Here is a 12,556-nt window from a genome sequence, read left to right as displayed (position 1 = left end):
CAAATACGCCGGAACAAAATTCTATAATAAACTTCCAAAGGACATACAAGCAGAAGTAAATATAAAAATATTAAAAAACAAACTTAAGAAATGTCTCATTAGTAGGGCTATTTATTCATTTGATGAACTGTAATTGACTTTTCTTTCCCTACTAATCAAAGTATGTCTTAGCTGTTAGTTTTTTGTTCTTTTACAATTTTTCCCACTTACTATAAGCATGTATATTTTATTATAACTTATAAGAAATGTGACACTATTCATGTATTTCTAATGTACTTGATGAATAAAGATAATTTGAATTGAATTTAATTGAAAACAATTTGGCGTTTCTCTAATTTCTTATCGAATAATATATACTGCATGCAGACACTCATTTATTAGAATCACGTACAATATTACTCGTAATGGATACGCGTCTCAATTCAACAGAGAGGAAATTTCACAAACTTCACTACATCTCATTGACATCTTCAAAAGAGCGACGTTGTTAATTGCGCAAAATTACCTCCAGGTCAAAGCCTTCTAATTTTATTTCCTCGTGAAAAACAATTAAAATCCCGCGATCGTCGCGAATCTTGTCGCAGCAATGCGCCTTAATTTGGCCTTAATTAGAATCGTTGATCGCGATAAAGGTGTTGCGCCCGGAGCTACGGCCAGCAGCCGGCACGCGCCCCCCCCCCCCTCCACTATCCTCTACCCCCACCACCGCGCCGAGCATGCGCGCTAGCTCGCACCTGTCGTCAGTTGTGTGCGCGCCACCGCCATGGACGGACGTGTGTGCTTTGCATTTTGCCTCGTGCTGACTGTTGTCGCTGCTGTTATTGCTGACGAACCTGCTCAGCTGGACCCTCATGTCCTTCAGCAGGCGCTCAGGATAGTTATGGAGAAAAACTCAGAGTTTGCCGCGCTCAGAGAAGAGGTGTTGAATTTGAAGTGAGTTTTTCAAAGATGTACATTTTATATAATAATTTAATAGTATATTTGTTACTATGTGTGTTTAGGTTAAGTCCATTCCGTGTGGATGAAAAGTAAAGATAAGTGGGGTGAAATAAAAAAAATTCTCGATGTAAATAATTGCAATGTAGTCTAGAAAATAAAATTAACGTGTGTTCATATTTTTGTAACCAAAGAATACCTAGAGGTCATTTAAATTTCCATACACTTTTTATACCATATTGTCATTTATTATGAGTTTTGAATATGGGGTTTCAGCCATAGTTTACTGTAATATGAAACGTTTCTCCATATGTAGTAAAATATACTATTAGATAATATCAAAGAACGTTTACAACTAATATACACATTATTAGGTTTCCTGCTAGAAACTGTCAATTACACAATTTCTACACAGCACTCTACTTCAATAAAACACTAGAAAAGCGGCTAGCGAATTGTGTTTTTTATACGCAATGAAGTCGAGTTTCCATGTTGTTTTAGAGCAACTGTCACAGGTAAAATGAGATTAACTGACCTTTAAGACATCTTATACCGTTGTTTTCCATTTATTTTATTTAGTTTCATCCTAATTATGTATCATTATGCTGAGTGCTCCAACATACCTAATTGATCGTGTCGTATTTATATTTGATTTTATGAATATTAGTTATTAATATTGCAGTGTATACAGAAGTACGTAGTAAAATTCTGTAGTTATTGACACAAAAAAACACTCACAAAAATCTGACAAAAAATTGCTACTTATTGCTAGTTTATTGGACCACTTTAATGTTCGGCTGTTAAGCAACCAAATTAGTTAATTAACGCTATGTAAACAAGTTTAATTGTTGCCGATAGTCAAACCAATCCCTTTAATAGATTTAAATGTAATGGACGTAGATTAATAGCTTGGTAACTAGTAGCATAACATAACATGTTGATTCAATTACGCCGATACCAGTTAGTTGTGACATGAACTAATTAAATTATTGAAACTGACGTATTTGTGATTAAAGGTGCTTGCCATAACAGATTCTGACAGGACAGAAAGGGAAATTCTAATTAAGGAAAAAGATCAAGCCATGTCAGAAAACCATATCAAGGCTTTCATAAATGAACATGATTGTGACATTTTGCCTAAACAAAATTCTTGTTTGTTCATGTTTAGGCTCCTGATGTGGCACGCACTTATTATAGGCTTTAATATACTGTATTATGGTGTGTATATTTCCTCAATCTAGATTAATGGTAGATTTTGTCTTCTCACCTAATTAGTTTGTATTTGCAACAGTGTTGGTTCTAATTTGTTTAGCACAGCAGATTTTCATTTCCAGTCATTGTACAAATGGCCGTATAGCGCGGACCTCCTGGCTAGACGCCCCGGATTCGAATCTCCCCAATCACCAATGTTAGTGACGTGTTGAATTTGTAGCCTGGTGGACCAGAGCCAAATTTAGGCTGTGGAAATGTTTGTTTTGAAAAAATGCGGAAGATATGAAAACCGTCTTCATTTAAAGTCATTCTAAAAAAATTCTCGTATCACAAATGTATTGAGGAAATAAAGTAGTCAACATGTAAAAGGTTAATAACATTTCCTTCCTGCACTTTTGCCTCAGTTTGACTCAGAAACCCCTTTATTGATTTAAGATTTAAAAAGACAAGTGATCGACGTTTACAAGTACTGTTCAAGAGTTGCTGAGTCTATTGCTTGGAGAAGTAGGGTTTTATTGTATTTATTTGCCGTAAGCTGGTTTGTTTTCTACGCCCCCGTCCTGTTTAAGCCGGGAAAATAAACTGACCCATTTGCCTTTTGCTGCTTTAATCCCTGGATAAATCAACTCCACTTGGTTGAAACAATATTTGATGTAGCTTTTACTTTATAAAGTATTTTTTAATGTGGTGGTTTGCATTTTCACAGGTTTGTCTTTCTTTTAATTTTTATATTTTTGGTTTTGTAATTAAGAGCCTTCATCAGTGGTAGCCTTATTTTTATTCCTATAAGAGCAATGTTAAATTTTACAGAATATATCATCATTTTGAGCAGTATGCCGTTGTTATTTATAAAGATATAGTTTTGAAAATATATTTTTAGGTTTATAACATATAGTACAATGGAATAAAGAAATGATATTTCAAATATTTGTTTTTGTCTTTTATTAATGAACTATTTAATTAAAGGCTTAATTAATAATCATTAACTTATTAAGTGGAGAGAAAATGACAAAACTAAAATCTTCACTCCCTAGAGGACCACTAAACCTTAATTTGAACACCTCAATCATTATTTTATCACAACAAGATTTTTATAAATTCTGTTACAAAGTTAACATTACTCTTATTGGACTAAAATCCAATATGGCTACCACTGATGAAGACTCTTAATAACGATAGTATTTAAAAACCATTTTGTGTGTTTTTGACGCCATTGGATTTTTGTTTAATTTTTCTAAGGGTACGGTGCAAATACATGTCTTGTTACCACTGAACATCGGCATTTTGTTAGACATCAACGAAATTGTCATTTGTAACTGGTTTACTATATTGTTATTTTGTAATAGGCCTATAATGATTTTTTGTCGCATTATTTATTATCTTGAGCAAATGCATGTGTATTATAAATTATCGTAAAATGGTCATAATGTGAATAAATAAAATAAAACATAATAAATCAAATAAATCAATAATATATAAATAATAAATAAAAGATAAAAAATATATAGCCATGTGACAAATTCATCTGGATTCAGAATCGACTCTCCTCAGAATTGAACCGGTAACCTTCATATTTTAAGGTAAAATATTGATAACCAATCGGTTGCTCAGACGGTTGAATGAGTTTAGCGATTTATTTATTGTTTGCCCTATACTATGTCCGAATATTAATGATACAGTTGTAAAATGTACCCTGAGAAATAGAACATTGAGTCGACAGCGAATATAAAACGGACTTAAAAGCACCCAAAATGTTGCAATATGATGATAAGTGTATCTGTAGAAAATTTTAATAAAAAATTTTATGTATGATTAAACGAATCGGTACAAAAAACACATACAGCACATAGAGCAATCTTGTGCATATTCAATTTTAACATTTTAACCTTTACTTTGTGAGAGTTGTGAATAAATAATTCACTGGCAAAGGTCAAATGATGAAAACTGAGTTTCCTTTTCACATTGGCACGAAAATAACAAATAGTCGTGAAATATGAAATGTGTCACATATCGGCTTTTAATGCGTCGCTGACGCTTTATCAATTTCAACCGATTCACAGAAAAATAAATTATGTGGCGTGGATGGCAAAGTTAGTGGTTGGTATTATTCATCCATTAGCTCTGATGAAACGTGCATTCGAGGACGAGTGTGGATATAATGGATTCTCACTAAAAGCGTTTATTAAATATTGTGTTATAATTTTCATGGGTGGTATTAGAGTAGTACTTTATTAGTTGTATACTAATTAATAGTAGTAGATTTTAGATTCCGGTATAAAGATATTCTGACATCAAGAAATTGTGTGTCTTTGTTCGTTACCACGTTAAAAAAAAGAATAATCCAATATTGAAACGATTTATTTAACTGTTTTAGGAATACGACAAGTATAGTTGTTGGCATTCGAATAAATAGTTTATCCATATTATACGTTTAGATTTGATAGATTTTGATACACAAAACAGGTAAAGTAGAGTTCTAAATGTGTGCTCTACATTTTAATAAAGAATATTGGAGGATGTTTCGCCGCAACGCGTCACACAATACATAAAGGGGTCGGCGCACAGCACGCTGCTTCATTAAGGCTATAAACAGGCTTTCATAATTAAGAGTTTTAACGACTTAGCGTCTTTGAACACGATGCCCGCGTAATGGTTATGGTCAAATTCCAGTCAAATTGCCGCTCTGGGGATGAAACTGGTGAAAGTCTCACATTTACATACAGTCATTGAATATTGAATCCATTATTTTAATTTTATAATTTTTGGTTTATTTGGTTTGGTAAAAATTACGATTGGTTTCACAATATTGGAAGAGATATGTTCAAACATTATAATAAACAATGTACGGTACACATATGGTATTTATATTTCATCACTAGGGCCTAAAGTGACTCTTTTTGACCCGAGGGTCGGAAAATGAGCAATGGTTAAAAAGTCACTTTTTGCTCATTGTGGGCCAATTTTCCGTCATATTGCATAATTAGTTAACAAAAAGCCAGAAAACGAAATAATTTATATGTAAAGATAACCTCTCAAACGGCTTCGAGCTTGTTTTCAATTCTGCTGCAAATAAGCAGCTGTTTTGTAAGTGATCCAATCATTTCGTCTATTACGATTGTGTTACGGTACATTATACCATCGATATGTTGAACAATCGACAACAATAGGCTACCTTACCTAATAAATCAATCGATAAATAATTTAGATCGATACGATTGCCACAATCGAAATTTACAACTATTTACAACAGCTGGTTTGTACTCCCTGGAGAAGAAAAATGCTACTTTAGACCCATAACGGCTGTTTTTTCTGCAGTATGGCTTAAAAAATAATTGCCTCATAGCTGTTATATCATTACCTTTTGGAAGTATATACAGTATTATCATTATAATCAAGTAAGGGACTCCACCTATTTGTGTATTTTAATCCTTGAGTGAAGTGTAGAATAGTGTCTTGTGTGTAACTTTTTACTAAGATCAGCTGTTTCATTAGCCAGGATAATTTATTTGAAGCCCAATGATCAGGGACAACTGGTTCTAGTTTCATTATCAAAACGTTATCGACTTTTCTCAGGATTGATCCGATGTCATCTGTATGCAACGGATACGTTAGTAAATAATTTAAATCGTAATTCCAGTTTGGCTTCACTAAAGTTGGCTACTCGACCGAATAACGCGTTATTAATTTACTCACTCAATCCGTGGCTCAGTTTAGCTTCGTTCATTTCTATTTTAAAATAAACTTCACAACAAACGGGGGGATACAATGTATTTACGTCCATAACCAAATGTTATATCAACCCTACGAAGCATATGGTAAATTTTATATTTTTTCAGCAGAAAGATGAAAAACAACTTACAATTTGTTCACTATTTTAATTAAAAGTACAGAAGACTTCATTATTGAAAAGAAGCACTACGAATATTTAATTCACAACCTTTATTAAAACTGACTTATTACAGGTTTAATTTTCCAAGGGTTTTACAAGTCATGTTACATTGTTAGAAGACAGAATAAATTTAGAAAGGAACAAAACAAGCTAGGTATAATACGGATTACCTATTAGATTTGTTGATTAGGAAACTCCTGTAGGGATTACGGGCTTAGGCAGCTCTTCCACGAATATTTCGTAGGTTTTTAGAGTGGAAACTTTTATTATTCTTATTCGTCGCACCTACACTCTTCTATTTATGCGTATGGGATGAGCTAACTGGAAATATTTGTAAAATACTGTCTTTAGTGTGACTAAACTTAACTTTCCTAAACACCTTCACGGGAAACGTCATATTGTTGAGACTAAATTACACAATAAATTTACTAGATGAGTCAAGATTTTTTTGTATTGTTTTTCACATTACTTTGGACTAGACCTAGGGCTTGCGGCATTATCACATGGATAAAATCCATTGGTGATTTGGCAGGATTTAAACCCGGGACCTCACGGACCGAAGTTCCGCGCTGTAACAGTAGGCCAGCTCGATCCCCGTAAAGATATTAGAAAATTATAAAGGAGATCGATATATGACTATGAATTTACGAGACAAAGTATTTGTGAGTGTAAAACATTTTTTGTTAATATAAGAAACCAAGTGAGGTAATAATTGTTTTTCGATGACCAATTCTTAGAAAAATTAATCCTTAAGATTGCACCACGATAAAATCATAATACCGGGGACACTAAAACTGAAAAATACAGTTGTATTGGAGTTGTAGGATGCAGAGAAATTTGCTAACTATGAAGTTAATTTTAAAATATAGATATCATGGAATGTATTAATCTTACACGTGTGAAAAGATGGTGTTGTACAGTACAATAAAGTATCAAGCAATATTTGATATTTCGTTACAATAAGTACAATTTCCCCGGGTCGTAAATGAGTGATTGTTATTTCCAGCCCCTGTTCTCTCTGCCTTTTCTCATTATTTCGCTTGCCACTGGAGTCGCGGTTCCGAGATATATCTCCTCTCTTTTCCAATGTTCCAATTTACTCCGGCCCCCGCTCCAGTGTGACCCTTTATCTTGTTAATGGCCTGTTTCTTCTTAATTATCAGGGGAAGAAATAAAAGCGTTGCGAAAATCTTGGGTTTTAGTCTCTCTCATGTGTGCTATTTCATATTGTCGTTTTCTAGCATTTGATTGTCGAAAACAAAATACAATGTTTTTGGTACTGTGGTATAGGCGAAATAAAACATAAATACCATGATATTGATCGATTTCGAGCAAGGTACACCAAGGTTGATGCTAACGGTGTAAATATGGTTTACTAATTTAGGGGCTGCTAGGTACTAAAATCGGTACCGGTTTGTATGTAAATTTTGTAAGGGCGAAAAATTTCTTTATTGAATAAATTCTGCCAATAATCGCGGTTTTCTGTTCGTACCTTCTTATCAAACCGAATAAACAAAAAAAAAATACGTCATGCACACCCCAGTGATGAATCCCACATTTTTGTAGATATAGGGTACAATTTCCCACAACAACTCAGTATTGGATTTACTTCCCACTTTATTTAACTCGATACCCATAAGTACTGTACTCACACATGATTTAAATGTGTTCGGGGTCTTACAACTTATATTCAACACTGTTTGAATCCTAGTTGAAACTAAGACTCAAACGCCAAAATGCATTTTAAACTGTATATTTTGTGTGGAAATGTATCCGAACTCTTCCTGGATGTAGAAATGAAACTGCAGCGGAATGGAAGACATTACACACCCTGTATGTGCGAGACGGCAAGGCTCTAAAGCTCAAGTAATGTTATTGGACCCATATCTGGCTTCTCTCGCCTTGGGTCTGGGCTGTACTGGAATAGAATTGAATTTTCCTCGAATTCTGTTGATAGTTTCAACTCTATTGTTTGTTTATGCTAAATATATCTCACTCTGCCTCCTATTCTATAACTGAAATTAATTACACTATATCGTGTACGTTTTTAGTGTAACTTTTCCAATATTTTGAATTGTAAGATTGGTTATCAGCCATCGATCCTTTCTTATTGGTGTTAGTAATCCCGTTTGGATTTTTATTTAGTTGGGAAATTTAATTTTCAATCATTTTAGTATACACAACCAAGGAATTCCATGTTTGTTGCCCTTGTAGATCATCAAAGACACTTTCAAAGTATGTGTTTCTTTCGAACGGAGAGTTGAGTTGACGATTTCTACTCAATCTTTTTTTTATCAACTTAAACATAGACAATTAAACTGTTGAAAACCATTATTTCTCCTCTATTACAACTAAATTATTCGTACACTGTAAATTTAACCGTAAAATAAGAGAAAATATTTAGTCCATATTAGTGCACTGAAACGTAAATTAAACATCAATTAGGTAATTGAATTTTGCAATGTTATTAGAACTCTACATACACTTCCAAAATCAATTACCTCCCCCATTTTTTCTCATACCTTATTTTCTCTCATTCTACAACCTCTTCTATACATTCATTTTTACACCGAAAAGCTCCTCCACGAGTTCATTCAAAGTGTTAATGCTGTGGTTTACACCACAAAATGTCTTTTCTAAAACTCTCTTTACACTTGTTATGGATGAGAAACAACGTGTCAGAACATCAAGTGGTCACGGTCGGAAGAGAGGGGTGATTTTTGTAAATCATCTAGAGGGGAATATTAATTGATGCGCAGATGTGACGCCAAATGTCCACATGATGTGAAACCACTGAACTGAGACCGACCACTGAATATGACAATGTGTGCCTACTGAATATGACAATGTGTGCCTACTGAATATGATTACATGAATATGATCGCCCAACATGGAGCACTGTTAACAACTATGCAAGTACGATTTTTATGGATTCGTGCGGTTTTTTACACCCTTGAAATCTTAAATTATGTTTATGTCAAATAGCGGAAAGATTTTAAAATAATAAAATTGTATATTATTTATGATTATTTTGCCAAGCTAATAGAAAACTTCAACAATGCATTAGAATGTATGAATATTTCTTCTTCTGTACAAAACTTAAATGCTTTAGATCGTGTAGAATTACTTCTTAAAGTGTGCAAAACTTAAATTGTGTTCTAGATCTTGTAAAATAGTTACTTCATAAAGTGTAAAAAGCTTTAATTGTGCTTTGGATCGTGTAAAATGTTTAGTTCATAAAGAGTAAAAATACTTTAATTTTCTAAAGTGTACTTCTTAAAGTGTGCAAAACTTTAATTGTGCTCTAGATCGTGTAAAGTGTAAAATACTTTAATTTTGCATTAGATCGTGTAAAATATTTACCTTCTAAAGTGACAAACTTCAGTAATGTATAAGATAGTGTAAAATATTTACTTTCTAAAGTGTACTTAAAGTGTGCAAAACTTTAATTGTGCTCTAGGTCGTTTAAAATATTTAGTTCTTAAGGTGTGAAAAACTTTAATTGTGCTCGAGATCGTGTAAAGTGTAAAATACTTTAATTTTGCATTAGATCGTGTAAAATATTTACTTTCTAAAGTGTACAAATCTCCAATAATGTATAAGATGGTGTAAAATATTTATTTCTCAAAGTGTACAAATCTTCAATAATGTATAAGATCGTGTAAAATATTTACTTTCTAAAGTGTACAAATATTCAATAATGTGTAAGATGGTGTAAAATATTTACTTTCTAAAGTGTACAAAACTTCAATGCATTAGATCGTATAAAATATTTAATTCAGTGAAAACATCAAAAGCTAAATGTTATTTTTCAGTATAAAAATAAGTTATACATGTAATGATGAGGTAGATATGTGCGATTTAATTCGTAGGATTAAAATTGATGTTTTGTAGATTAAAAAATAAATGGAATTGGTCACTCATTGTGCTAAACAAGTTGGACTATACATAACTAAAAACCGAAGAGAATTTGTTCAGGTCACTAAGCTAGCATATCGTGGAAATCAGAGTAATTTGACAGTTTTTATTCTATAGAGGCCTGTACCGTTATTTTAAGCTGTTTCATGATGTCGTGTCATTATAAATTCTTTGCGTTTTAAGTAGACCTTAACGTTATACTAATTGCATTATGATAAGATAATGTGTTCTTACCGTTAAATATTGTCTGCTAATTTTAATTTCTAATTTAAACACAGCTAATTACAAAATTAAGTGATTTTCTCGTCCGGTGAATGAGGAAAAGTTTTCATCAAAATTAAGTGTTTTTGAAATGTGACTTGAACAGCCTTATTCAATATTATCACTAAACTAACTGAGCTTAAATGTTAGGTTTTTGATACAGGTTTATTTGTTTTCTGTATTTACTTAGTTACAAAACAGGACTTTACTCCAAGCTAAATGTTACATTCTGTCCAAATTATATAGTTCCCTGGATACTTTATAGCATTTTACTTACTTCACAATACTCAAAAGTAAGCCGAAAACAGTAAATTTTTGAAATATTTATTTTGAAAATAAATGTATAAATTTCAATTGATTTCAAATGATCAATTATCAATGTTTTATTGAGCGAAGCGAAGCTCTTTGGGATATACTTCAATGCAAACAGTCTAACATTATAACTCAATAATGGCTTAACATATTTTAACAAAACTTACCAAGATTATTTACATGAATGTTAAGACGAAATAACTTAAATTTTTGATAATGCCTATATCATTTAAAAGTTACTCAAAATTTTTTCAATTTGAACATTGTCCTTATGGGTTGCCATGATGGTTACAAAATATAAACAAAACAAAGAATCATAGCCTAAGATCATGCGAATATACGACCTAAACACAGTATAAAAGATAAACATTCGGATAGTGGCCACAGATCGAATAGTCACAGTATTTTACAGATTATATTCATGAAATCTATATTGGGTTATGTTATAACAAATAATATTTACCAAAATATTTTTACGAACTTTATAAATACTACCTGTTAAAAACACAATATAGTTGGGTATGTATAAATTTAAAGTTAGTTTCAGCACAAGTTAGCTTTACGATGTAATTCACAGATAAAACTAATAGTTTGTTAGTTAAAACCATACGATTATCAATAATAATCATACTCACATTACAATGTTATAATTACTATAGGTACCGAAAGAAACTATTTAATTTATACCGTTTAGCCTATTGAAACAATTCGTCCAGTAATTTCTCCATTTACTCGGTATTTTTTTCAATTCGAAACACTAATACAACTACAGCTGAACCGAGTGCGTTTTTTAACTGAACGTTGCCAAATTGACAGTCTGGGCCATTGCTTGTAAACGAATCACACCCGTCATACGAGCGCTCCGGTGAATAAACAATAAACAATGGTCAATAAACAATCCGGCGCAGTAATAATTAATGCTGGTCAGGTAAACAAACTGTTCGGATACAGGGATCAGTTGACTTCTCTCTACATTTGGTGAACCCAATTCATACCACATTGTATGTAGTGGAGATAACAAGAATAACATGAAAGGTTGCATGTATGAGGGAATTTGCTTGATTTTACTTTTGCATTGTTATTTTGTCCTTAGAGTGTCATTCGTTCAGTTAAAGTTCACAAACGAGAAAATTCCTAATACTACTAAAAAAGACTACAAAAGTCAGTAGCTTTTTGATGGTTCGAAACCGAACCCAGCTGTTCCTTATTGGGCTTTAAATAAATTATCCTGACTAATGAAACAGCTGATCTTACTAAGTAACAAAGCTACACAGATCTCACACCATTCTACACTCATCTTTAGGTTAAAATGCGCACCTAGGTAGCGTCCCCATATCAATAATTAATATTCATTACCATCAAACATATTCTTTTGTTTCTCAGTCCTCTTCTCTGTATTAAGAAAAAAATTCACATATTCAAAATATGCTTTTTTAGATCAATACTTATAACAAACCACCTACAACTATTTATTAAATAAATGGTATCAGCAATAAGACGTAATTTTATCCATTATTCTGTCAACAACCCTTATAATGATGGGAGTAACTATGATATTTTATTTCAATACATTTGTGATTACAGATTTTTTCAAAACTGATCAAGCTGTTTTGGGGAAAATCCGTAAAATATTTCCGTTATTTAATGTGTTTATGGGAAAATCACCATTTCTGCCCCCACACATGATATGAGGATTAGAATGTTTTTACATTTAGTATGTATATTCATTTTACGTGTTGTTATTGGTTATAGAACGCTCACATGATTCTATAACCAATAGTAGTATGCACAGTATGTTAAACAGATATAATTGATTTGTATTCCTAAGTTCAAACTCCGTTGCACGTGCAGCATCAAATTTATAATAAAGGGGTTTGGTGTAACTCAACTCTTACTCTTGAACCCAAAGCGTGGGGTTGAGTATTTGGACAAGTGTATACCAACCAATTCTGTGCCCATTGAACCTGAACATCTGAGCTACTGAGCTAAGCTGTTCAACTGTACAATAATTCAGCTGAACCCTAGAGC

The 12,556-nt window shown here is 32.6% G+C and overlaps 1 protein-coding gene across 1 annotated transcript in view; it reads left to right on the top strand.

The window, feature by feature from the left end:
* The first annotated feature begins 763 nt into the window (after positions 1–763).
* LOC128995551 (protein scabrous-like) overlaps positions 764–12,556 on the top strand; it is a 47,575-nt gene continuing 35,782 nt past the window's right edge. The window contains exon 1 of the mRNA XM_054420568.1: positions 764–933. Coding sequence (XP_054276543.1) covers positions 764–933 — 170 coding nt within the window. The remainder of the gene's footprint in view (positions 934–12,556) is intronic.

This window comes from Macrosteles quadrilineatus, unplaced genomic scaffold, assembly GCF_028750875.1.
Source record: "Macrosteles quadrilineatus isolate MER2022 unplaced genomic scaffold, UCM_ALF_1.0 Scaffold_5__1_contigs__length_97177068, whole genome shotgun sequence".
NCBI lineage: Eukaryota > Metazoa > Arthropoda > Insecta > Hemiptera > Cicadellidae > Macrosteles > Macrosteles quadrilineatus.
The sequence above is the reverse complement of the archived record's forward strand: the minus strand, read 5'-3'. Positions and strand labels throughout refer to the sequence as shown.